We start from the raw sequence: 24,688 nt of genomic DNA, 5'->3' as shown, positions 1-24,688 counted from the left end.
ATACCTCCTCCGCCTCTCAGTAAAAACTGTCCTGACTCTTTTTTTCTTTAAATACAATTTATTGTCAAGTTAGCTAACATACAGTGTATACAGTGTGCTCTTGGCTTTGGGAGTAGATTCCCATGATTCATCACTTACATACCCACCCAGTGCCCATCCCAAGTGCCCTCCTCAAAGCCCATCACCCATTTTCCCCACCCCCCAACCCCTCCCACTCTTTCTGTTCTCTGTATTTAAGAGTCTCTTATGATTTGCCTCCCTCTTTGTTTATAACTATTTTTTTCTTTCCCTTCCAAGTTTCCACATATGAGTGAAGTCATATGATATCTGTCTTTCTCTGCCTGACTTATCTCACTTAGCTCCACCCACGTTGTCGCAAATGGCAGGCTTTCATTCTTTTCCATTGCTGAGTAGTATTCCATTGTAGATATAAACCACATCTTTATCCATTCATCAGTTGATGGACATGTGGACTCTTTCCAAAATTTGGCTATGGTTGAAAGCGCTGCTATAAACTTCGGGGTACATGTGCCCCTATGAATCAGTACACCTGTATCCTTTGGATACATTCCTAGTAGTACTATTGCTGGGTCATGGGGTAGTTCCTTTTTTTAATTTTTTGAGGAACCTCCACACTGCCCTAACTCTTGACACCTGAGCAAAGCCCCCCACGTTCCCCACAGGGGAAATAAAAGGCCTTGGCCGGGGGGCAATGCACTAATTTGGCCCACGGCTACACTGACCCCCTCAGAGGTCCCAAGGGGGTCAGGGCCAGCCCTTGGTACCAAGTGCTGGAGTATGCCACTCCAGCTTCTGGCTGTTGCTGGTTAGAGGTTTTGAACAAACTAACCCAACACAGCTTCAGTTTCCTCCCTGCAAGGCTGGCATACTTACAGGCTCTACTTGTAAAGCATGGGAAGGATGGAGTACTGCCTCAGTAAATGGTAGCAAGGCAAGTGAGCTATATCCTCAATGTGCGTGTTTGACAAATTCATTCACTCCTTCATTGCACCAATGTTTACTAAGTGTCTCCTCTGTAACAGTCTGGGATACGTCATTGAACAATCCAGATTCCCCACCGGCCAGCTGTCATTTTACTGTTCTATAGTGTATTGGTTATCTAGCACATTACAAGGAATTTAGGAAGAAAGCATCTGGCAATAAGGGGGATGAGCGCATGTGTGTGGGTGTGGATGAGGGTTGCAGAGTAGGCTTGGGAGAATGGAGAGGTTAAGTATTTCCTGGAGAGTTACAGGGCGCGTGGCTGGGAGGTGTCTCCAACAGCACAGCCGCCACACTGCTCCTTCTAGACGTGGGCGTCTGTCTCACTAGCGCAGGTGAAAAGGGGGTAAGAGGGGAGTGTCTCGCCTTTGTGGCTGGATTAACTCCTTGATTCTCTGCAGCCTCTCCAGTCCCTTTCTAATCGTACACTTTCCCCTGGTTTACAGGAGGGTGTGAGAGAAAGAGACTGAGAATCAAGCTTTCTTGGCAGAAACTTCAGAGGACGAAAATTAAGTTACAATGAAACTAGTAATAGAAATAAGTTCCTTGACCCCAGTCATTAGGTACACACTCATCTTGGTTAATACCACCAGCGCTAACAACAAACGCGAGCCCTGGAGACCCCCACCCCTCCGGCACCGCGGGGCGTGCAGCTTCCCCTGGCGGCAGCCCCCGGGAGCGCACGGAGCTCCCACCGCAGTGCACACCTCGCGGTGACTTCTCCGGACCGCCAGCCGCGGGCCCTGGGCGGGGCGGGGCCTGCGCGGGGCGGGGCCTANCCTGCCTTGAGTTCCCCCAGCTCCCTTTACCCCAGCGAGCCAGGGCGCCCCCTTGTCCCGCTTCGGTGTTCACCTACCAATCCCACCCCACCGCGGGAGCAAATCCTCGTACGTTTCCGCGCACTTGGTGGGCCAACTTGGCGGAGCAACTTTGTCCAAAGAGCGGCGCCGGGGGACGGGGGGGCGGGGGGGACAGGGCACTGCGCATGCGGAGCTCCAAATTCAAACAGCTGTTTCCAGAAGCTGTAGGGCGCGTGGACCCGGAGCTGCAGGGGCTAGGGGAGCCTTTCTCCTGGAGGCGGCCGCTTGGGAGCCATGGTGGACCGGGGCCCACTGCTCACCTCGGCCATCATCTTCTACCTGGCCATCGGGGCGGCGATCTTCGAGGTGCTCGAGGAGCCACACTGGAAAGAGGCCAAGAAAAACTACTATACACAGAAACTGCATCTACTCAAGGAGTTCCCGTGCCTCGGCCAGGAGGGCCTGGACAAGATCTTGCAGGTGAGCCGCCGTCTGTGCCCCTATAGACACTGGAAGCCGGTCGGAGCTTTCAGAGTGCTGAAGGGAAGCCCTTCATAACTTTGGATAACGCTCAGTCTCTGGGGGTGGCAGGAAAGGATGTCTCGCATGGGTCTGGCTGCTGGGATCTGTCGTTCACCCAAAGATACGGGGGTCACCCACGCGCGGAGACTCTTTGGGAACCCCGTTTGTCCGGAGAGAAGTTGGGGTTGACCTCCAGGTGAACCGGGCCCCGCGGCGGCTCCCAGGGAGTGTGCGGGTACCTCCCTCGTTGGAGGGGGGCTGCAGGGCGGATAAAGGCGTTTATCTTCACTTTGAGACGCTCCCGGAGTTCGGGAGTCGAGCCGGGTGCCACCCCTTCGCATCTCCGCCTCCCGGCTCCGGGCCAGTGCGGCGCCCGCCCTGCGTGTCTTGGGGAACGTGAGCCGGGCGGAGTGGCGGGAGGGTCCCGCAGCCCCAAACTATGCAAAGAGTCTTACGCACCCGGACCCGCACCTGGAGTGCTCAGGAAGTGGGTAGGGCGCTCCGTACCGCCCGAGCCCGCGGGATGCGGGTGCTGATGGCCGCAAGGCTGGGGACGCTCAGGCTTCCGGCAGGGCTTATCTCACGGAGACACCTCCCCTCCTCCCCTAGGGCTTGGAGTTAAAAGTTTGTGAAAGTAGCAGGTTGAACAAAAGAACAAAACCCCGGGAATCCTTTTTAGGGGGAAGGAGAAGTAGAGTAGAATGGGAAGTGTTGGGGGGTAGTTTCTTCTCCGTGCTGACATTGGGAACCTCTTGTCTTCTGGTTCATGCTCTATGGATGGCTTTGACCTCACTGGAATAAACTGGGGTTGACCCTGGTGGCTGGGATCTTGGGTCTGTTTTAGGCCCAGGGCCCTTCACGCCAGTTTCTCTCTCAGAGGCTCGTAGCCTTAAGCACCCACCCTGCGCTAATGGCTTCTCACGAGTGGAAGGACCAGGACCTAGTCCTCCGCCTGGTGAAGGCTCTAGACTGTGGAGTGGTGTCAGGGTGGATTGTCCAAGGTGTTACTTTTCTCTTGGGGTGAAAGATGCCAGAAAGGAGGTTTGGTGAGGAACAACATTTAATCTACAGCAGCCGCCCAACATTGTATGACTCTCATTTTTCTGGTCTCAGTTTCCCTGTATGTGAAATGAGAATGAACCTGTCATCATCGGTTTTCCCTGCCCGGGACCGTTGAGAGGTTGAAAGCTTTGGAAAACATGAGGATGTCTTGCCTATGCTGCTCTCTTATTGTCCTTAAATCGACGGACATTCACATGCCTCGGTGTATAGGTACCTACCAGCAGCTGGGCAGGTGAAGACTTGTCCTTTCAGGGGCCAGGGAGACGGGGAGTTTAGGCCAGCACAAGGGGTGTTGCATTTTAGTGGGGAGAGTCTCTGGGCCCTCATTAGCCCTCAGAGCAGGGGACCTGGGAGGTGAGGTTGGTGGTAGTTGGGGGGGGGGTGCTTAGCTGGTAATAGCAGGAACTCCTGTGGATGAGTGTCTGCCCTGTGTGTGCGAGTTGGGGAGGGGTCACTTTATAATTTCCCTTGAGGAAACAATTCCCCCCGGAGAGCAGTTGTTGTTTAGTTTGCTCCAGGGCTTTGTTTAGAGGGGGAAGAGGGCAGGCGGGGATGATAAAGAATCAAGCTGCCCTCGAAGTGTTTCCCTCTTCGCCGCAGCAGGGGAAGGAAGGAAAGAATTCAAGGCTGAATGTGGGAAAATAAACTTCAAAACCCACGGAGAAGGGAAAGGGGGGGTGGTCAGGGTAAGGCAGCCGGGTGCAGCTGGTGGTGGTAGCTTTGGAAGTGAGCTTTCTTAAGGGGTTCAAGTCAACAAAAAGCCTCTTCTTTAGAGCTCCTCTTAAACCTGCCAATGATTGCCCCCCAGAAGTGGGCAGGTAACTTTTAGATTTGGGCATCAGGCCAGTCTGATTTGGAGAGGATTATGGACAACCCTGTTCCTCATCCCTGGCCAAAACACTCTGCAACCTTCTCCAACTTCCCCTCCCATCATAGGAAAAACCCCAGAAGTGAACACTGACTGGCGGAAGCATTTGCTAGCTCACTTTTTAGTCTCCCTGGCTCTGCTTTCTGTTATGTGGCTTGAGGCATTGCCTTCAGCCCCAGGAAATTGGTTTAAGAAAAAAGAAGACTCCAGTTGTGGAAAACTCAAACTTTTTTTTCCCCATCTCTGGCCTGGGGCATTTCCACCTGAGGTTCTGTGTTTTGTCAGGTTCTGAATCACCTTTGTAATCCTAGAGAAGTCCCAAGCTAGGAATTCCTGGGGTAGGGGCTGGGCTCAGTCTGGGTAGGGGTTGTGTTTTTTTTTGTTTTTTGTTTTTTGTTTTTTTTTACACTGGAAACTGCTTGTTCTTTCTCAAATGCCTGTGAAGGGAATTAGCACAACACACCACACCTTTCATTAGATCTTTGGAAATAGACCCCCACCCCCACCCCCAGTTGTCTGGTGCTTCCTCCCGTTCAAGCTGTGGTTGAACCAAGGTGGCGACCGGACTTTCAAATGCTTACCCTCTCCCACCACAGCGCCTCAGACCCTGTGGTTGACCTCCTTCCTGCCTTCGGAATCACCTTAGACCCTTGCCTCGCCAGCTTCTTCCTGAATTGCAGAGCTTCCCACCAGGGCAGTTAGCATCAACTTGAGCGCCCCTGTGTGTTGGGCACCGTGGCTGGTATGTGCATTTTATGAGAGTGGGCACAGGCCTGTTTTGACATCTGGGTTGGCCATTTACCCATCAAGCCATTGAACTTTGCCTCTTTCCTCTATGCACAGTCAGGGTCTGGTGAGGATCATCAGGTCTAGTAGAAGCGTTAGGTAAGATGCCTACAGATGTGACTTAGAGTGGGCACATCTCCCCCTGTTGTTCGTGTTTATTGAGCACACATCAACCTAGTGCTTTACCTGCATCAGTTCAGGTACTTTTTACAGCAACCGTATGATTCAGATAAGGAAACTGAAGGTCATGGAAGTTGAAGTGGCCTTGGTGACGCAGCAGGAGGGCACAGCCTGGGGTGGGAACCTGGGGTCCTTCAGAGCCAGCCCCTTGTATACCTTTGCCCTCCTTAGGCCTGTGAAGCTGTTGAACGGTGAGTCTGTACGTGAGCTTAGTGTATTGGTTCAGCTGGACTCTGGTCAGCTGGGAAATTCTATTTTCTGTTCCCCCTAGAACAGGCACTGGCACGCCAGCCTCCTGTGCTGGGCCTTGCCAAGCCGACACCTCCTCCGTTACTGCGGTAAGCATCGGTCCACCCCTCCCTTGGCAGCACAAAAGAGCAAAGGGTTGGATGCAGTGAAGGGGGGCAGTCTCAACCTTCACTTCCTGTGTGCAATGATCATAAACAGGAAGGATTTGAGAACTCCCTGCACCAGAGCCTTGAATAAGCACTTTCTATACGTCCTTACTTTAATCTTGGTGACCACACCCTTTTATAGATGAGGACAATGATATAACTTGCCCAGGATTATATAGTGCAGAATCAGGTTTCACACTGAAGCGTAGTCATTCCACAGTACCTGAGAATTCGTCAACGAGCATTTATTAAGTGTCCACTGTGTGCCAGGCGCTAGGCAAGGCTCTGGGAGTGCAAAGATGGATTAAGACACCGCCAGGCTCAGACTGGCTGCTGGGGAGAAGGACGAATAAACCCACCATGGTGTGATGGTTCGTGAGGGCCCCCAGGACCAGCCTGAGGGGTCGGGGAGGGCTCTCAGGAGATGATGACTTCCAGTGGGGTGCTTGATGTAAGAGGGTTTAAGAGGGAGAAGAAGCAGGGAGAGATTGAGGTGTTCCTGCTGTGGGTCTTTAGACACTCATGTCTCCCAGGGGTGTGGTAGGGGTCACCCCATGCCCTGCCTTCCACTGGAGCACCCCATCCCTAACCCTGGTTTTTCCTGACTAGTTTCCAGAAGCCTCTTGGATCCCTCTGGCCTCTTTGCTGGCTCCAAACTACATTATCCTATGTGGAGGTTTTTGGCGTGTGCCGGACCCCCCTCCTTTTATTTTCTGGACCCTTCCTATTCTGTACATGCTCCAGTCTGCAGTAGTCAGTCAGGCTGATTCCAATTTTGAGGTTCTGTCATCGTGTTTCTAACACCGATCCTCCTGCTAAAATTTGAAAATATAACCATGGATTATGTGCTGAAGTTCCCTCTGACCAAATGATGTAATGGTCTGACCAAATGATGCCCTTAGAATGGGGCACATTCATTGAATTTCTTTGAGAATTGAGGGTTAACATGAAAACCTCTTTTGTTTCAAGCCTTGTTGGAAATTGTAAAGCACACTGGTCCACTTAACTGCCTTTGTAAGTAAAGGGAACACAATAGATCTTTTGATTATCCCAGATCATGGAGGCCTCCACGTCATTAGTTCAAACTTGGATCCTCACTGTCTAGAACTGCAGAAGTGGAAAGTAGGGAAGTTGGGGTTTTGAGAGGAAATGGAAGAAAGAGGTCCCCTCCTAATAGGCCATTTGTTTATGTTCTGCTCAAAGTTGAGGGCAGCCAAAATAATAATAATAATTGTTAAATCGGTAAATCCGCCTCAGTTAACTGCTCTAGTTAGAGTTTTAACAGTTAAAGTGAATTTTTATTGAATCGTTTTGAGAGTTTTACTAGAGCCCTTAGGATGATTGCAGATGGCATGGTATTAAGAGACTTACTGAGGGTGGGAATTAGCAAGTGTTGAAAGGTTCTAGTGGGGATGGGGGGAACCCTATAGGAGGGAGAGCAAGGGAGGTGATGAGTGTTGCTTCTAAATATTTTCCTGGGGTTTTGCCCTATTTATAGTTTTACATTTAAAAGAAATCCTCCAGTTTTGGATGCTGTGCTTGGCTGGCTCTGACCTCAGGCTGAGAGCTTTCATCTTGAACTTGGCTGTTTGCTGTCAGATTGGGCTCAGCCTCTGAACTCTCTGTGTGGTGGGGGGCAGGGAAGTATAGGCTTTGGGGAGCAGAGGAGCCAGGCTCCTGAGACAACCCCCAATATAGTCTTTGTACAAATTGGGGTGCAAGAGCCACTTGGCCAAAACTGGGTGATACAGAGAGGCCACGTGTTCTGGGTACTATAAGAAAGCACAGGAAACAGGCTTGCCTCTTTCCCGTGTTCCCTTTGGGGGAATGGAGAGGGTCCTGGTGAGTCTCTTGGGAGATTCCACTGAGAGTTGCCAGGGACCCTTAGAATAGAGCAGAGGAGGCCTGACCTGGCCATCCTACCCAAGGATGGATTTTACATGGATAGAGGACAGGCGCACCGCAAATATCACCCTCACTGTGTGTGTAGACGAGTGCTTGGCACGTAGTGCTCATTAAGTGTTAGTGTTAGCCACCGCTGCTGCCACTGCTACTATTCCTAGACAACCCTGCTGTGTGAGGGGACTGCCCACATATGTGTGGTTCACACAGTAGCAGGAAGACCTTCCTGAAGCAGAGGAAAGGTCAACCGACTTTTTTATATTGTAGTAAAAAACAGATAACAAAGCTTACTATCTTAGCTGTTTTGAAGAGTCCGTTCATTCTTGTTAAGTATATTCACATTTCTGGGAAACAGCTCTAAAAGAACTTTTTCATCTTGCAAAGCAGATTCTATTGCCATTAAACAACTCCCCTTTCCCCTCTCCCCCCAGTCCCTAGTAACGAGCAATCTATGTTCTGTTCCTGTGAATTTGACTACTTCAAACACCTTCCAAGGGGAGTCCTAGCATTTGGCTTTTTGAGTAAAATGGTGCCACCACTATGGAAAACAGTGTAGAGGTTCCTTAGGAAATTAAAAATGGAGTGATCCAGCAGTCCCTATTCTGGGTATATATCAACCACATTTTTAAAGAGCTAGACAAAGAAGGGGGGATGGTGGGTCCTTCTTGCCCACAGCCCTCAGGGAGGAGTAAAAGTGTGTGATGGTCCTGGGCTGCAGCCACAGAGCTCAGAGGTGATGGTCAGATGACAGAGCCCTCTGGGTTTAGCCAAGGAATTTGAACTGACCAAATTTTTGCAATTTTTAAGTCAGGGAGTGAACAGCACTTCAGAAAGTTCCCTCTTCCTTCATAGGCGTGGCAACTTAAAAGAAGTGGAATCTTGACTTTAAATTAACAGCATTTCTGTGGGCTGATCCCTTCATCCCATGGGTGTTCTGATAAGGATGCTTCCTCCCTTCAGCTTTCTAATGTGATGGAGCATGGGTTTTTCCACCAAAGCCCACAGAGCCCACACCCTCAGCACAGCCCATCTACCCTCCCTCACACTCCAGGTTTCAGCTAGGGACGGCACCTTACCAAGAGCCTCTTAGGAGGTTTAAGTGTGGTTTTAGGTTTAAGTTAAGCCCATCCACCCTCCCTCACACTCCAGCTTTTCAGCTAGGGAGGGCCCCTCTCCTACCTCCTAAACCTTGGGAAGTTTAAGTGTGGGTTCCTGTCCCAGCCAAAGACACCCCCCCCCCCCCAATTTGGTAACCTTTCCAGATTATTCCTTAGTGTCCCTTTATGTAAAAGAGTGGTCGTGGGATATTGCAGCTCTCTACAGCTGCCTGGGGCCTCTGGGCTTTTGGTGAGGAGTTAATCTGATCCCTGAATTTCAGAGACCTGGGCAAAGAGAGGGTGGGGTCACAGAGGGGCCTCCCTCCTGGCCAGCATTTTTGTGTGTGCTGAATCCTCAGAAAGCATATGAGGCCGTAGCCCTTGGGGGCTCACTCAGCCTCGCTGGGCAGAGACACAGGGCCACAGTGGCGAAATGAGGGGAAATGCAGTCCTGGTGCTGAGTGATGGGTTGCACATGGTAGAGGCTGGAGAGATGGGACAGGAGTCACAGGGCCTCAGGATTCAGTTCCTGTTTCTGTGGAACCTCTCAGCCTGTAGGGGATCTGGCTCTGAATGAAACAGAACCCCTATCGTCAGGGAGCCCCCAGTCTAGAGAAAGAAAGGCTAAGGAGCTATCACCTGGTTGACCTTGGTAAGGGCACCTGGAGGTTCTAAGTGTGAACCTTGGAGAGATTAATTTCTACTCTTGAATTTAAAAAGCAGGAATTTGAGGCAGGCTGGAAGGATACCTGCTGTGGGTAGCACCCTGCTGAATTCCTACTGGGTGCCAGGCATTGGGCTTGTACTTTAACTGTGTCTCATTAAACCAGTCTAGTGGGTTCAATGTTACCGCTATGCCCATTCATTGTCCAGGCAAATGGAGGTCAAGGGATTTGCTCAGGTCTACATGGCTAACTGGAGGCTTGAACTTACCCTGCCTTGCTGACTTCAGAGCCAGGAATGGAGAAAGATCCAGGAGATGCCCTTACGAGTACTGCATCCTGGTAGGAGCAACAGAATGGACCATAGAGCTTCAATAGTGTGCCCAACATTGTCCCAGTAGATTGTCCAGCATTCTCCATTTCTTTCAAGTTCACCCACAGCCCTCCCCTCCAAAGAGTTCATGGTCCATACCTGAAAAGTATGGAAGGTTGGCACTGTCTTCCCTTCCAGAGCACGGGCCCCACAAGGCTTTCTCTGCTCAGTCCTGGCTTGTCCCAGGCCCTGGTCTAACCTTTTCCATTCTGGAGGATTCCAGGGGCAGATGGTGTCACGAGTGTCTTCCCTGGGTGGCAGTCACTCAGGATCTGGGGGCAGAGTTGTTCCCTTGTTGGGGGCAGATACCACCCGCTTGCCCTCTCACAGTGCTCTTGGCAGACAGGTCCCTGTGATTGGCTTTGAAATGTGCATTCTATTTTTCCTCTCCTCTATCTAAATATTTGGGTTTCCTGCTGAAACATTTAAGCAGGATTGCGTACTGTGGCTGTTGTCACCTCCCATGGCCCATTTGTAATCTGGCTGCAGCTGCTTAGCTGGGTCCCTCCTAGGAGGGAAAGGCTTGCTTCCCAGCCCCAAGAGAAAAGCCCTGCAGGGTGCTTGATGGCCCAGCCAGTACCCGGTTGTGGACCTGTGCTTGGGGCTGGAGCTGACAGACTCAGATCTGAACCACTGTGTAGGAAATGGAGGATTCTGACCTGCGTTCCAGCTCTCGCTATGGTACCGGTATGTGCTGCGTGACCCTGGCCAGATTTCACTTCTCCAGGACTTCACTTCCTTCAAGTAATTTCATCCATTCAGTCAGGAAGGCTTGAAGTGCCTGTTAAATTAGGCCCAGGTAGGCAGTGGGAGCCCTGTGTGGGCAGGGACGTGTGTCTCCACGCTTGGCCCTGATCCACAGACCTGTGCAGTAAGCATGTGGCGTGTAGTCGACCACTGGTGTGCCCACAGTGTCTGCCGGGCCCCAGGTGCCCCGTGGTGTGCCCAGCTATGAGGGGGATGCGGAGAGCCGTATGGACCTTCAGTTCTATGACCAGTCAGGAGGGGCCAGGCCTCTTTGAGATGAAGACACTTTTCCTTTTTTTTTTTTGATGTTTATTTTTGAGAGAGAGCGAGTACACGTTAGGAGAGAAGCAGAGAGAGAGGGAGACACAGAATCCGAGGCAGGCTCCAGGCTCTGAGCTGTCAGCACAGAGCCTGACATGGGGCTTGAGTTTGCAAGCGGTGAGATCATGACCTGAGCTGAAGTCGGATGCTTAACCGACTGAGCCACCCGGGCACCCTAGAAAGCCCTTTTCTAGGTGACTTGAGCCAGGCCCAGACTACAGCCGCTGCTCTCATAAGCTCCACACTGGAGAGGAGGAAGGGAGTGCCATTATCAAAATGTACTCCCACTTTCCCCTTCAAGCCTCATGATGTGGGGCTGCATTGCCTAGCGGCTTTTAAGGACAGCCTTTCAAGTCACAGCGGCCTTTGCAAGCTGAGAGACCCTGAGTGCACTGCTCTGTCTGAAAGGGAGAGTGAGTGATGGTACCCATCCCAGTGGGAAGAAGATAACAGGAGAACACAGAAAATGTGTGTGATGTTCACTCCCTGCACCTGCCAGATCCAAGTTCACCTTTATGTTCGGGTTATTGCCATCTGTCTTCCCCTGTGAGGGACTTGACAGAATAAACTGCTTTCCTTCTCTGGGTCATTCTCCCCCACGCCTTGTTTTATGTGCTGTTCCTGAACTCCTCTCTCTGGGATTAGCAAAGCCAATCTATGTGAGCATTTAACAGGTCTGGGCGCCGGGCTAAATGCTAGATGGGGAGTCTTGGATTCTGCCTTTGAGCCGTGGATTCTGCCTTGGATCCAGTCCTTTATTCAGCAGGTATTTCCTAAGCACATACTATGTGCCCAAACCTGTTAGAGACCTGCTGCAGAGGGAACCAGCCCCGTCCCCGCCTTTTGGGGAATGTCTTCAGACCATGTACCATGGAAATCAGGAGGGCAAGTGGACCCGCCAGGGGGAGGAAAAACACCCCCGTCCCTTTGTGGAAACTGATCTTCAGAGCCTTCTGAGGGAGCAGGAGGAAGGTCCCGCTGTTTGCAGGGGAGAAGGGCATGCCTTGAGCTGGTAACTCCGGCCTGACTGGAGCCTGCATTGGGCTTTTGCTACCCTGTGGCCCACCCTGCAGGGTACCCCCTCCATAGCTGGCCAAGGATGTTGGCCCCAGGGGATGGAGCAGGAGCGTTGGGTAGTGTTGCCTGCAGCACCTGGGTGACCCCTGAGAAGCCTGCCAGATACACAGGCTTTGCACCCTTCCCGGATGCCCACCCGTGGTCTTACTATGGGTCTCTGCAGACCCATCCCTCTGAGGTTCCTCACTGGGACCTCTCCTGGGCCTGACTGAGGCGTGGCAAGAAATGCCATCCCTCTGCTAACAGGAAAACCGAGGCCTGGCGGGGAGCTGGGGATAGACTGTCTGTAGAGCTAAGCTCAGGTTGAACTAACTCGCCTTGCCCAGGTCAAGAGCCTTTTCCCACGGAGCCATTTGTCACCCTGCCTCTAATCCTCTTAAATGCCCTCTAAATCAGAACCTCGACCATGTTTTGGGGTGCAGAGCACTTAATGTTACTTAAGCTAAACTGGCCTGCCTGATTTCCTAACCTGCCTGGCACACCCCTTTCTGTGATCTTGAGGGCTAGCTTCCCCACCCACGAGTGAGAATTTCTGGAACAAGAGGCAAAAGTTGAGATTGTGGTAACTAACTGTAGGCTAAGAAAGGAGCAGAAATGATCTCATGCTTCCCCATCACAGGACTCTGTACCCCAAGTGTTTGTACCCAAGGAACTGTGGTTGGTTGGGTGGTTTCTCCACTCCCCTTGGAAGCTGGCAGGGGTGGCCGATGGGGGAGAAGGGTCAGGCTCCGGGCACTTCTCCTGGTGGCAAATCGTACATGGTGAGGCTGGAGAGAGCTTAGTGGTTACCTAACTGACCTCCCTGTCCAGCCACAGAGCCAAGGCCCACACCTTCTGAGGTTATGTAACTTTCCCAAGGTTACTGCACTCTCCAGTGGCAGGGAAGTACAATAAAGGAGTAATTAGAGCTAAATGGGGCAATTAGGGAAGGCTTCTTAGAAGCAGTGGCCCCAAGAGGTAGGTTGAAAGGTGACTGCCACACCTAATAGTTCTTCTGGCCACTCTTATAGCCGTCAGGGGTCCTCAGAAACTCCGATCATGACCCTCCCTCCCCCAAACTCAGAAAACCCTCAGTGGCTTCTCCCTCAGATGAAGCCAACATTCTTGCAGTGGCCGATGTGATGTGGACTCTGCTACCCACGAGGTCTCACCTCTTTCTGGACCCCGACCCTTGATCGCAGTCAGCCTCTATAGGTGGGAGGTCGTCTCATGAGAGTGGAGAGGCGGTCTAAAATGCTGTGCGCTCATTGCAGGTTTTCAGTTTTTATGGAGACATAGTTTTACTGTGTCCCCGAGTAATGCGAGCTGCTGTGGGGATGGGTGGCAGAGGGGGCGGAATCACAGTCACAAGACAGTAGTAACGGTAGCTGGCACTCAGTGAGGGAAAGGGTGCCATGTGCCAGGCGAGGGGCATTGTCACGTTGCACCGACTCCCCAGCAATGGTAAGATAGGTGCTGTGGGGAACTTCATTGTGCAGATAACGTGTCTGAGGCAGAGAGATTAAATAACCTAACCAAGGTCACACAGCTAGTTAGTGGCCCGAACCGTTGGAGTCCGGAGCCAGGGCTCTGCGGGTGGCCTCTCACGGTGTCCTAAATTAGGGCCAGTCCCTCCAACCTTTCGAGGCTACCAGCCATTCCTTGGGGCTGGATTTTCTTCTCGGGGCCCGTTGGTTCCTCACACCCCAAAAGCGCTCCATGCCTGCTTGCTGGCCTTTGCTGAGCACTGCATGCTGCGGCCTTATGGGTTCCGACACCACTGTTTCCTGACCACATTGACCACATATAGGTTTACTTGACATTTGCTGTATGAAAACATTTAAAACAGGAAAGCTTGGGTTATGTAAGTGGGAGCCACAGTTCAGAGTCGGGGCTGTCAACTCCTTTCCTGCCCTCAGCCCCTTTTCCCCATCGTCCCTACAGACCCAGTGGGCCCCTACCCTTCACTCCAGAATTTGCAGGTCAGGGGACCCAGAGACCGAGGCTTCAAGAAAAAAAGTCAAGGGGCTAGAGGGGGCCGGTGCAGCTGTCAGCTGTGAGATTTCCATGTGAGTCCCCATATTACTGCCACCTCCTCAGCAGCTAAACCTGCACTTGGGACGCGTGCCCCCATTTGGCTTTCCCAGGGAAAGTCCTCCAGCAGGACTCTGGGCTACACCTCGATAGGGAATAGCTGTAGTCTTGCCATTCTCCTGCAGTGGAAATGGCACCCTGCTACTGCCTGCTTGGCTGAGGATAGAGGTCGTGACTCTTCAAGCATGCGGAGGGCGCCAGGACGGGCCCCTGGCGTCTAAGTGTCAGTGCCTTGGCTGTCCTCCCGGGGGAGGGTGGCACCTGTTCACAGACCCTCTGGAGGAGAAAGAACAGCAGCCCCAGACCTTCCCCATCTCTGCTGTGGGAATAACCCTCTGGCCTCATGGGTCGTGGAATGCATCCTGACAGTGTTGGCTTTGGAAGGACGCCCTTCCCTTCTCAGCATCGTGGCCCCCTGGAGCAGCGGGTGGAAGGGCTGCCTCTCACTGAGGGTAAGGAAGTGCTGAGTGGACTGAGTGGAGCAAGCTGATGCAGTAGTGTCTTGTCAGCACCCCCCTGGGGAGCAGGAAAAGGGAGCGTGTCCTGATTATCAGCTTTTCAACACCCCATCTCGCCCATCCCCCAGACTCCAGCCGCAGCCCAGAGGCTAACTTGTGAGTGAGTGACCCAGTGAGCCGGGGCCTAGGGCTTACTCAGCTGACTCGCTGTGTGACTGGGTGAGGTCGCCGCCCCTCTCTGAACCAAGGACTTGCTCTTTAAGGCCAATTAGACACCTAACTGAGCACCTGGCGTATGCCCAGTACGTATGCTGTTTTAAGGACTGGAGATTCTGGGAAGAATTAGACATTCTCTGTTTTTGAGGTTGGCGTGAGACCATGCAATGCATACGGAGGGTTATTGAGTAGGGGTGTGGCGGGTTGTGGGGGCCTTGGGTGCCCTCGGAGAGGAAAGTTGCTATGGGCCAGGGGTGTCAAGGAAGTCTCCCCTGTTGATCCTGGGGGTTGCCTTCCTTTGAGTCTCCTCCTTCTCTGGGCACCTCTTTCCCGCCCTGGGGGTCTGCACTCCTCCCACGCTCCATGAGGCCCTCAACCTGTGCCCCAGTGGATTGCAAGCCTAGCACCGTGTGAGAGGTAATTATTAATGAACACCCTGAACCATGAGGCTGTACTTCTCTTTGCTTCAGTTTCTCTTCCACCAGCCCCTAAATCTCAGAGGCAGGACCCTCACAGCCCTCCTTTGCTTTCAGGTGGACCTACTGTCAATCTGGAAAACTGTCCCTAGCCCTCCCAATGGGGGTCTTGCCCAGCCAGATTCTGCGTCCACCCAGCAAGCACTCGGGGACTTCCCACACCTCTCTGTACCTTACATGCACACTGCCCTCTTGGGACAGGTCAATAGGTTGTCTGGCGAAGTGTCAGCATCTCCCTGGGTTGGGTGTGCATTGGGTCTAGACCCAGGGCAGGCACCATGATGCTGGGGGCAGGGCAGCTTTGGAAACATGAGGGGCACTTTCGGGTCCTGCTCCAGAAATTTCCCATCTGCATCAAGCCTGCTGGGACTCAGGTTCACTGATCTCAGCTCTGGCACACCCTCTCTTTCTGGAACATTCCAGGGCTGAGAGCTGCATGTGGTCAAACCCCCTGACTCCTCTCCCTGCTCTGTGTTGGGGTCACTGTGTACAGGTCTCAAAACTTCCCCTTCCTGGAGCTGGTCTTGTGTCTATGGACACTCCTCCGCACCTCTCCCCCGCTGCTCTGTACACGCAAGCTAGTCCTTCCCTCTTGACCGTCCTGGCTGTGTGGCCAGTGGATGGGAAACCCTCAGACACTACCACGGGGACACCCGGGGTGCATGAGCTGCCCAGGCCCCTGGGGTGGGGGTGGTTTCAGTTGGTGTTTCTCAGAGTGAGACTGAGCTAGAAGCCAGACTTCAAGTTAAGCAAAAACAAGACTGGGGGTGAGGGCAGCTGCAACTGTGAAGTTAGCGTGGGCTTCTGTTAGCATTGAGTCATAGAAACTTGATGTAAAAACAGAAGGCGTTAGTGCTGACTTGGAGGCAGGATTATTGATGGCTTTTTCTTTCTCTGCCTCCCCAGTTTTCTGAAATGCTGTTGTAATGCCTTTAAAGCACAGAAATTGAATTTTCTCTAAGGGTTAGATATGTGCTTATATCATTAGCCACTTCTGTGCTAGCTTTTTTCATTTTTAATGTATGAGGTGCACCAAGCAAAATCATGGTTTTAACAGAACGTACTCTAAAACCTGGTGTCAGTTCTGTGGTTGCCAAACTGTGTTGCTATTGTTTTTAAATTTCGCTGCCAAAGTGGTGACTTCCTGGGCAGCAGTGCTGTTGAACACTTTGAGGGGAAGGGTCTCAACATCTGGGGAAACCAGGCTTGGGGGGGTGGGGGGAGTTGGTCTGCAGACCAAGGTGTTTGAGACGGGACACACAAGGCGGTGGTCACCAAGAAGAGGGTGCAGTTCCCTGAGAGACCCCTGGCAGAGCCAGGGACCCCCAGCAGCTGTACCCAGTTCTGGGCACAGTGTCCCCTACAAGGGACAGTGTCTTCCAGAGGCCCATGGACAAGTGTTACATTGCATCCAGCTCTGCCAGGTCCCACAGGGGCACAGGGAGACCATGCCCTGCCATTTGGTTGAACACAAAGCAGAGGCAAGAGTTGGTTGTGCCCAGGACCATGCATGTAATTCAGAGTCAGGAGCGTGCTGCAGTTTACACCGGAGGCTTGGGTGCACTTGGGGGCCCAGGGGAAGGCGGACTCTGCCTGGGAGAGAATCTGGCTAGGATGTGCTGTGTTTCATTCTGCATCCGTATGGTATTCGCCACCCACCTGTTGCTAATTAATTTTATTTTAACATGATAATCACTAAATATCGTGGCTGTTTAATTTTAAATTAAAATTTAGTTCCTCAGTCACACATTTCAAAGGCTCGGTAGCCACATGGGACTGCTCAGATATAGAACATTCCATCAGCACAGAGAGTTCTCTTGGACAGCACTGGAGTGTTGATAGGATCTGTTGAGGTTTCTAATGGCCCACTGGCTTCTCGCAACGTCTAGTCAAATTCCATTCCGGCTCTGGGGTGGGAGAGGGGAGAGCTGGCCTGGCCTGGCCAGCTTGGAGCTGGGACGGTGATGTGCCAAGAACCTGTCAGAGGTGGCTTCCCTGACCCCTCCCCTCCCCCACCGGAAACTTGCAAGCCCTTCTGAGGTGAGCACATCCACTCTCACACCCCAGAGAGTGTGAGATTGCAGAGGGCCTTGCCCTCTCATCCACATCAGACTCCAATGAGTATGTATTTGGTGGAGGGTCATTCCTGGTGTCATCATCAGTCAGCCTTGGCTTCATTGGAGGCAGGACCAGGCTGTAGAAAGTGAGTCATTTTCCATGGACCTCCACTTGTTGCTCTGGGTATCAGATCCTTCTGATTGCCTGCTCCACCCTGTTCCTCAGCCCGCGATCTACAAGGGAGCATCAGCTCTTCCCCAGCCCTTGGGAGGAAAGCCTGTACTAAGGTCCAGGATCACTGGTGGGGTGAATCTGGGGCCACAAGGGCACATCTCCTTGGGATGAGAACCATGAACCTTCTTCCACCACAAGTCTGGAAAGAATGAAAGAACTTGTGGGGGGTTTCCAGGTTCCTTCTGGGGTACATGATGGCATCCTGGGCTGGGAAAGGTGGAGGACCCAAGGGTAGGGCTGGGGAGGAGGGATGGACAGTTTTCAGAGCTTAGGGAAGCACCTGCCTGGGAGGTGGCTCTGCTTTAGGCATTTGTGTCTTGTGAGCCTCCGTTTCCCCATCTGGGTTTGGGCTTGCTTTGTGTCCGGTTGCTGGGACTTTGACAGGGGCATAGCTCAAGCCCTGGGGCTTGTCCTGACCTCGACGATTACCCTGCTGCTTTGTTGTGTCTTCCACAGTCCTGTAACTTCCTGTCTGCCTGCCCGTCTCAGGATAGAACTGTGAGTCCTTCTAGGCAGAGCCTGTGTCTTGTACTTTCTTTGTTTGGCTCACAGCATCAGAACATATGGTCAGTGCTCAGTAAATACTTTATCAGTAGACCCAGCTCTGAGCTGCACAGTGCAAGAAGGAAGGTCGTCCAGGACGCTGGACCCTTCTTTCTTTGGGTTAAATTAGGTTGGATGCATTCTGCACAGGGCTTGGGGCTGGTGCCTGGCCAGATGTGACATTTGTAACAGGCACGCACAGCTGCGCTCTTGCCCCACTGAAGAGGAGAGGACCCCAGAGCCCTGAGGTGGGAGTAAGTGTGAAGAGAACCCTCTTTCCATCTTGCCATCTGGTCTCACCACTCTACCTGGGAGGTGACAGGCTGTGTCCTGAAAGCCCACCTTTGTGGGGTCACTTGTTTGTCCCTCAGTGGCCCAGGACAGACAGCCACTTTGAGCAGGCTTGAAGGGTAAATGGACCTCTCTGGATGAGCCTGAGAAGCGGCCGCCCCAGCTGCCATGTAGAGTGTTTTCATGGGAAACTGAGCTCTGCAGGGGGACAGGATGCAACCACATGAGGAGCGGATTTCGCTCTCCTGCATGACCCCTGGGTGACTTGGAAATCTCGTGCCATTTACCTTCCTGTCCTTGAGCCTTCTCTGGCCACACACAATGCACCAGGAGGCTGAAAGAAAGCCTCCCCCAACGACACTCAGTGTTCAGAAACCACGAGTTTGTAACTCAGGGGCATCTGTAGCTTTGCCTGTGCACATGCTTCATGCCCTTCACACTCACATCCATCGAGCCTTTGGACCTGTAGCCCTGAGAGTTGGGTGGGGGGGAGGGGAGGCAGTGTTCTTCTCATTTTACAAGTGAAGAAATGGAGGTCATGGCTTCTGGGGCTGGAGAATAGCTGGCCCTATGCGGGCCTGCACACTGACTATTCCTGCTCTCTGCTAAGACGATTGAGGGCTGCCAGCACCTGGGCGGGCGTTAGGGGTTAAGCAGACTTGAAAAATGCTGTTGCTTAAAATCCCAGTCCTTGTATGGGGCCCCCGGGTGACTCAGTCGGTTAGGCATCTGACGTCAGCTCAGGTCATGATCTCCCCGCTAGCAAACTCGAGCCCCATGTCAGGCTCTGTGCTGACAGCTCCGACCCTGGAGCCTGCCTCGGATTCTGTGTCTCCCTCTCTCTCTCTGACCCTCCCCTGCTCATGTACTCTCTCTCTGTCTCAGAAGTAAATAAAAAACATTGGCAAAAAAAAAAAAAAAAGTTCCCAGCCCTTGTAAAGGAGAGAAAGTGAGAGCAAGCCATGGTCCTGATACTTTCTGCCTTGTGGGTTTTGCAACGGGCCTTCTTATAGGCATGACTCTCCTGCTGTGCCATCCAGAGTGTCCATTTCCTGTCACCAGGCCTGTCCCTGGTCCTGGGCCCCAGGTCTGGGGATGGGAGGTATTTCCAGCTCCCATACCACCCCGCACCTCAGCCCAGCCTCTCTGTGCTAGGAGGGCCTGGCTGTACTTTTCCATACCTACAGCACAAAACGCCTCTGTTTCTTCACCCTGGTCACGTCCACACCCCAGTCGGCTGGGATGGGAGGTAGGCTGGGGATGGTCCCTGAGTGATGCAAAACGGTGGGGCAGCTGTTCCTGGTGTGCCCCTCTGATGTCATGACCTACCTGGGTAAGGGTGGCATTAGCAGCTACTGACTGGGGGGCCCTGGTTGCGTATATCTGGCTCCCATTTCCTTTCCCAAACTGGGGAGCCTGTTTGTATCTTATTTCTGTGACCTGGGGCATTGGGGGCCAGAACCCCTGGTGCAACTGACCGACCAGTGAGATGTGTGGCAGTCTGGGGAGTGGGGCGTCTGCCCTTCAGGATGGACCTCCCTTTGCATCTGGCCCGGGATCTTTGTGGGCGTCGGGCATTGTGGTCTTGACCCCTGTCTCTAATCGTGACTCAGTCTTCTGGTGGGATTTGATCTGGGCTTTGGGGGCCCAGGAGGCAGAAGCGCCCCCGCCCCCGGCAAAGAGTACCCTCCATCCCAAAATGCCTGTGCTACTTTGCCGGTAGTTTCTTGTACAATTTATTCCAGGGAGGATGGAGGCCAGCTGTTGTCCGTCTCCAGCTGGAGACTGAACTAAAGGAAATGGGCTTGGAGTGCAGCCGGAGGGATTTAGGCTCGAGTCAGACAATAAGGAAGGATTTTATGACAGGTGGTTGGCCTGCAGGAGAATCCTGCAGGGGGCTTTGTGGAGAGGGATGGGGTGGGATCATGCTTTGACACAGTGGGGCCAGGATTGGGTGCAGGGCCAGGGGAGGGGGGTTGCAATAAGCAGGCGGGGAGGTTACTCCATAGGAATGGAGAAACTCAGCTGCCCACCCTTCATGCAGAATTAATACCCGTCACCGCAACCCCTGTGGGCTTTTTTTTTTTTAATTAGTGAAGGGGTTTACAGTTTAACCATCTAGTCATCTTAAATTACAGAAAATGTGTAAGCTTAATAATTCCTTATCATCAGAACCCCAGCCTTTAAGGATGGGTGGTTACTTATTACCCAGAGCCACCAGCCAGGGGTGAAGTGAGAGGGAAGGGAGGAAGGAGCAGGCAGAGGGGCCACTCTTGAGGCCCCTGGGTGGGGGAGAGTTTGCCTGTGGTCTGGCATGCTCTGCAAGACAAGAGGTGGGCGATGTCAGCCACGGCCCTCCTCTCCAGGGCAGGGGTGTAACCGGGAGGCATGATTGAGGCAGGGATCAGGGACAGGTTTTATAGCATGGAGGCTGGAGTGTGGGGGTGGTGGTGGTGGGGAACCGTGTCCTCAGGATCCCAGCAAACAACCCCAGGGCTGTCCAGAGGAGCAGGACCAGCAGCCACCAGGGCTCAGAGAGGTTCGTGGAACAGAGCGTCCCTCACACTGCTAGGGGAGCAGGAAAGCAGGGACATGCATGGGGAGACCTGTGGCTCTCAGCCCTGACTGACTTGCCTCCCGGGCTCCTACCCTTCCCCACCCCTGCCTCTTTCCTCTGAAATCCTGATGGTTCCAAAGTCTGCAGGGCAGCTGACTCACCGGGACTAGGACCTCTGGGGGCTTTGGCCTTGCAGACAGGTGGGGTGGGGTGAGGCAGGGGAGAGGCCCTGGGGCAGAGAAACAACTGCCATCAACACGGGTTGCCCACACCCACCAGGACTGCCCACCTTACCCAGCAGAGCCAGAACTCACATTAAAGAACACTGGCACCCAACTTTGTGCTCTGGAAGGTGTGATTATGAAGGGCATCCGTCTTGGAGACTCAGTTATTCATTAATACTGAGGACTTACTCATACCAGTTTCCCTTCCAGGAATAAGGGATGAGTGAAGTCTGCCTTCTATCTAGGGGGAGATAATAGTAGGCTGTAGCCATAGTAGTGTCCCGGGCAGTGGTAGCCGGAAGGAGAGCACTGCCGTTGACAGCCAGGCCAGCTCTGGAGGCCCCGTCCAGCAGGCATCCCCCCATCACCCGTGTTTTCCTACCTAGTGCTTGTTTTGGGGGCACACCATGTATGCCCAGCACCGAGCTGTGCATTGTTTCCTGTAATGTGCACTCCCACCCAATGCAGCCTTGGTGCCCCTGCTTGCCACATACAGAAAGTGAAGCTCAGAGAGGGGAGAGCACTTGTCCTGGGTGACCCGCTGGTGAATGGTGGACACCCAGGCACGTCTGCTTCAACTCCCAGGCCTCTCCTGCTCATCCCCGGGCTGCTCTTAGAGCATCCCAAACATGACGTTTGTGATTTTGAAGTGGCTTGGCCATCCCGGTTTGCGTTGTCCAGGCCAGTGTGCAGACCTGAGCTCTGGAGGACCGGAAGCAAGGTGGTGGCAGTGGGGCAGCCGGGCTGATCGTGAACCAGGTCAGGTCGTCAGCCCTGGACGGGGAGCTGGCTAGTCAGCAGTTCCTGTGACCTCCTTTGTGGCTGCTTGAGGGCTGTTTTTAGAAAGCTCGTGTGGATGGTGACTTCCTGAGTTTGCGCCTCCCACCCCACTGCACAGTTGGGGTAAATCTAAGAGGCATCCCGGCAGTTGAGGACGGGGAGTGTAAGTGTACACTCACCACCTAAATAATATCAAAACTAGATCTGCACAACCCCTTCTTAGCTCTGTCACCTGTTACCTGTGCCTACCTGTCTGCTGTCCCCTTCCCTGCTCCACTTTGGTTGGCATTTCTCAACCCAGTTCCGGGATGGGTGAAGGATGGTCTGGTTGTTTGGTGGAAAGGACCCTCCACGACGAGTCAGGGGCTTCTGGTTGGTTCTGCTCTGTGCTTTGTTATCAGCTTGCTGTGTGACTTACTTGTCACCAGCCCTCTCTGATTGATTTCCTCTGCTACAGAATGGGAATAGGAATATCCATTCTGCCTCCCTGCCCTCCTCCAGGGTCTTGGCCTTAAATGGGATTAGGGCCACAGGAGTTCTAGGTATGAGTGGGTTTGGGTGAGGAGGAGGGGAGTGCCAGCCCCACCCTCTTCCCAGGACCTGTTGTTAGAGCTGTTGGGTGGGGCCCAGAGAGGTTTGCTGGCTTGTATGGAAAGGACAGGCCAGAAGCTGAACCCTGTGTGGGGCCTCTCACTCCCAAGTGTCCCCATCCCTGTGGGAGGAGGGGACTGTTCTGCCCATCTGACATGCTTGAGGGGCCCTGGCTGAACAATGTTCTCTACATCTGGAAAGGCAGAGAGATGTCCATCACTCCCAGAATTTGGATTCTGGGGGCAGGGAAGAGGCCAAGTCATGTGCCCAGGCCCCAGTCCCCAGCCTCTTGGATCGGGAACGGGTGTTAGCAGCACAGGACCGCTGGCCGGGCCATGGTCGCCCCAGGCAGGGCAGTGGGTGTGAATGGTGGGTAGAGAGGCTGAGGCGGACCAAGGATGTCCCTCTTGTCATTTAGGGGTTCCTGGACATCTCACCGGCCCTGAGTCCTTAAGAAGATGAAGCAGGAGATGGATTTGGGAACATAGCTCTGGAGGGTCACCTTGTGTGTGTGTTTGGATGGGAGGAAACCCTCTCAGGCAGCAGGGCCGGGAGACCCCGAGCTGGGCCGGTGAGGTCCCCTGTGTCTTCACACACTGGGATTTCCGGTCTCGTATATCTGCTGAGCCTTCCAGGTGCCTGAGAACACTTGCTGACATCCCATCCTGAGCCCAGACCTCAGCAGCCCTTCACTGTTTGCTTTAGCCAAGCCTGCAGCCTTCCCAGGTCAGCCAGTCCCTGCAAAGCTCTGCCCTCTCACGGGAGGGGCCCCCAGCTGCTGGGGGGTTACCGTCCCAGCCGGAGAACAATGGGGGCAGGGTCACCTGCCTTGTTTTTATTGTCCCTCCTGAGTACAGACAGGGCTCCCGGGCCTGAGAAAGTCGGAAACCCGGAGATTTCTGTTGAAAACGTACTCACCTCTGGCACGGGCTTGCCCCTTGGAGCGTGAGATCTAGCAGTGCTTCTGAGCTCCGCAGAGGCTGCTGAGAGATAGCGCAGGAGGGTGTGCGAGGGGAACCCCAGAGGTGGGCTGGAGGACAGCCATGCTTCCACGACCTGCTGCACTGGCTTGAGGGACGGGGCTGCACCCGGGAGGGAGGACGGTTTGGGTCTGGGGCAGTGGCTCTGAAATTGTCTGTATATGATAGTAGAGTCACCAGGGGCAGCTTTAAGCATCTTTGTTCCGTGCCGTAGACCATTGCTGGCTGATTCCCTGAGGGCAGGACCCGGGCATGAGTACTTTCCCAAGCTCTCCCCCAAGACCATCTCTACGTGCGGTCCCGGCTAGGCAGTGGTATAGTGACGCCTGACGTGTGCATTGAGGACGTGGTGGCGTGCCACTTCCTATTTGGCCTCATGAGGTTGTGTGGGTTTCTGCAGGTGTGATTGTATAGGGGATTGTGTTTTGTACACAGTCCCACCCAAGACACCTGGGCTGGAGGAGGGCAGCCCAGACCAGCACCGGCATGTGGCTTTAAGGACCCAAGAGGAGGAGACGCAGTGAGGCGCCTTCTCCATCCTGCATCAGGATCCAGGGGACACAGGGAAGAGGAAGCGTGGTCGAGGAACAGGGCTCCCTCCTGACATGGGTGGCCTGATGTGCTGGTGGCTCAGGAGGAGCTGAGCCGGTGGCCAGTGAACTGAGTCTCAAGAATGAAAATGTACTTTCACCTGCGTGGTGTGGTTTAGGAATTTGGGAAGTGCTGAACTGGGCCCAGAAGTCATGATTCTGGGCAGAAGAAATTATGCATTGTCCAGGCAGGGGGACCCCAGGAGTAGTCCTAGACCAACCTCTTCATTTTGCAGAGAAGGAAGTGGGCAGAGGTCAGGGGGTCCCCGGAGCATCTCAGCGAGCGGCTGGCAGAGGAGAGCTGAATGAACCTGGTTCTCCAGCCCTACATCGCCTAGTCTACCAACGTAGCATACCAACCGAGTCTCCAGCAATTCATCTTTTCTTCCTTCTTCTGAAAACATAATAAGTACTCCATGGGTGGGCACCGGCACAAATCCCAAAGTTACAGGTAGGCAAAAAAGAAGTTAACAAAGTCTGCACCGTAATAGCTGAGGCCTGGTCTCAACTGAGACGCAGGGTGGCCCTGCCCCCTTGGGTCCCTGTACCTGCCACAGACACCTGCTTCTTCCCCAGGAGTGACAGGGCCTGTGCTGGCACAGGTATCAGGGTGGCACCTCGCCGGTGCCCCGTTTGCAAGGTGCACTTGCCTTCCCAGCCACATCCTGGTCACCTGGGCTGAGGCAAGAGGCCAGCAAGAATGCCCAGGGCCAGGGAGGTGGAGGCTTGGAGCCCGGTGCCCACGCCCATCACCTCACACTAGGCAGTGAGTGGCTGCACTTCAGAATCCCCCGTGGGTCACGTACACAGAACACTTTCTGGG

General features: G+C 53.5%; 1 protein-coding gene across 1 annotated transcript in view; it reads left to right on the top strand.

The window, feature by feature from the left end:
* The first annotated feature begins 1,790 nt into the window (after positions 1–1,790).
* KCNK5 (potassium two pore domain channel subfamily K member 5) overlaps positions 1,791–24,688 on the top strand; it is a 37,476-nt gene continuing 14,578 nt past the window's right edge. Inside the window, exon 1 of the mRNA XM_077760791.1 lies at positions 1,791–2,282. Within this exon, the coding sequence (XP_077616917.1) occupies positions 2,097–2,282 (186 nt within the window). The 5' untranslated portion in view covers positions 1,791–2,096. The remainder of the gene's footprint in view (positions 2,283–24,688) is intronic.

This window comes from Crocuta crocuta, unplaced genomic scaffold, assembly GCF_008692635.1.
Source record: "Crocuta crocuta isolate KB4526 unplaced genomic scaffold, BGI_CrCroc_1.0 scaffold826, whole genome shotgun sequence".
Taxonomy (NCBI): domain Eukaryota; kingdom Metazoa; phylum Chordata; class Mammalia; order Carnivora; family Hyaenidae; genus Crocuta; species Crocuta crocuta.
The sequence above is the reverse complement of the archived record's forward strand: the minus strand, read 5'-3'. Positions and strand labels throughout refer to the sequence as shown.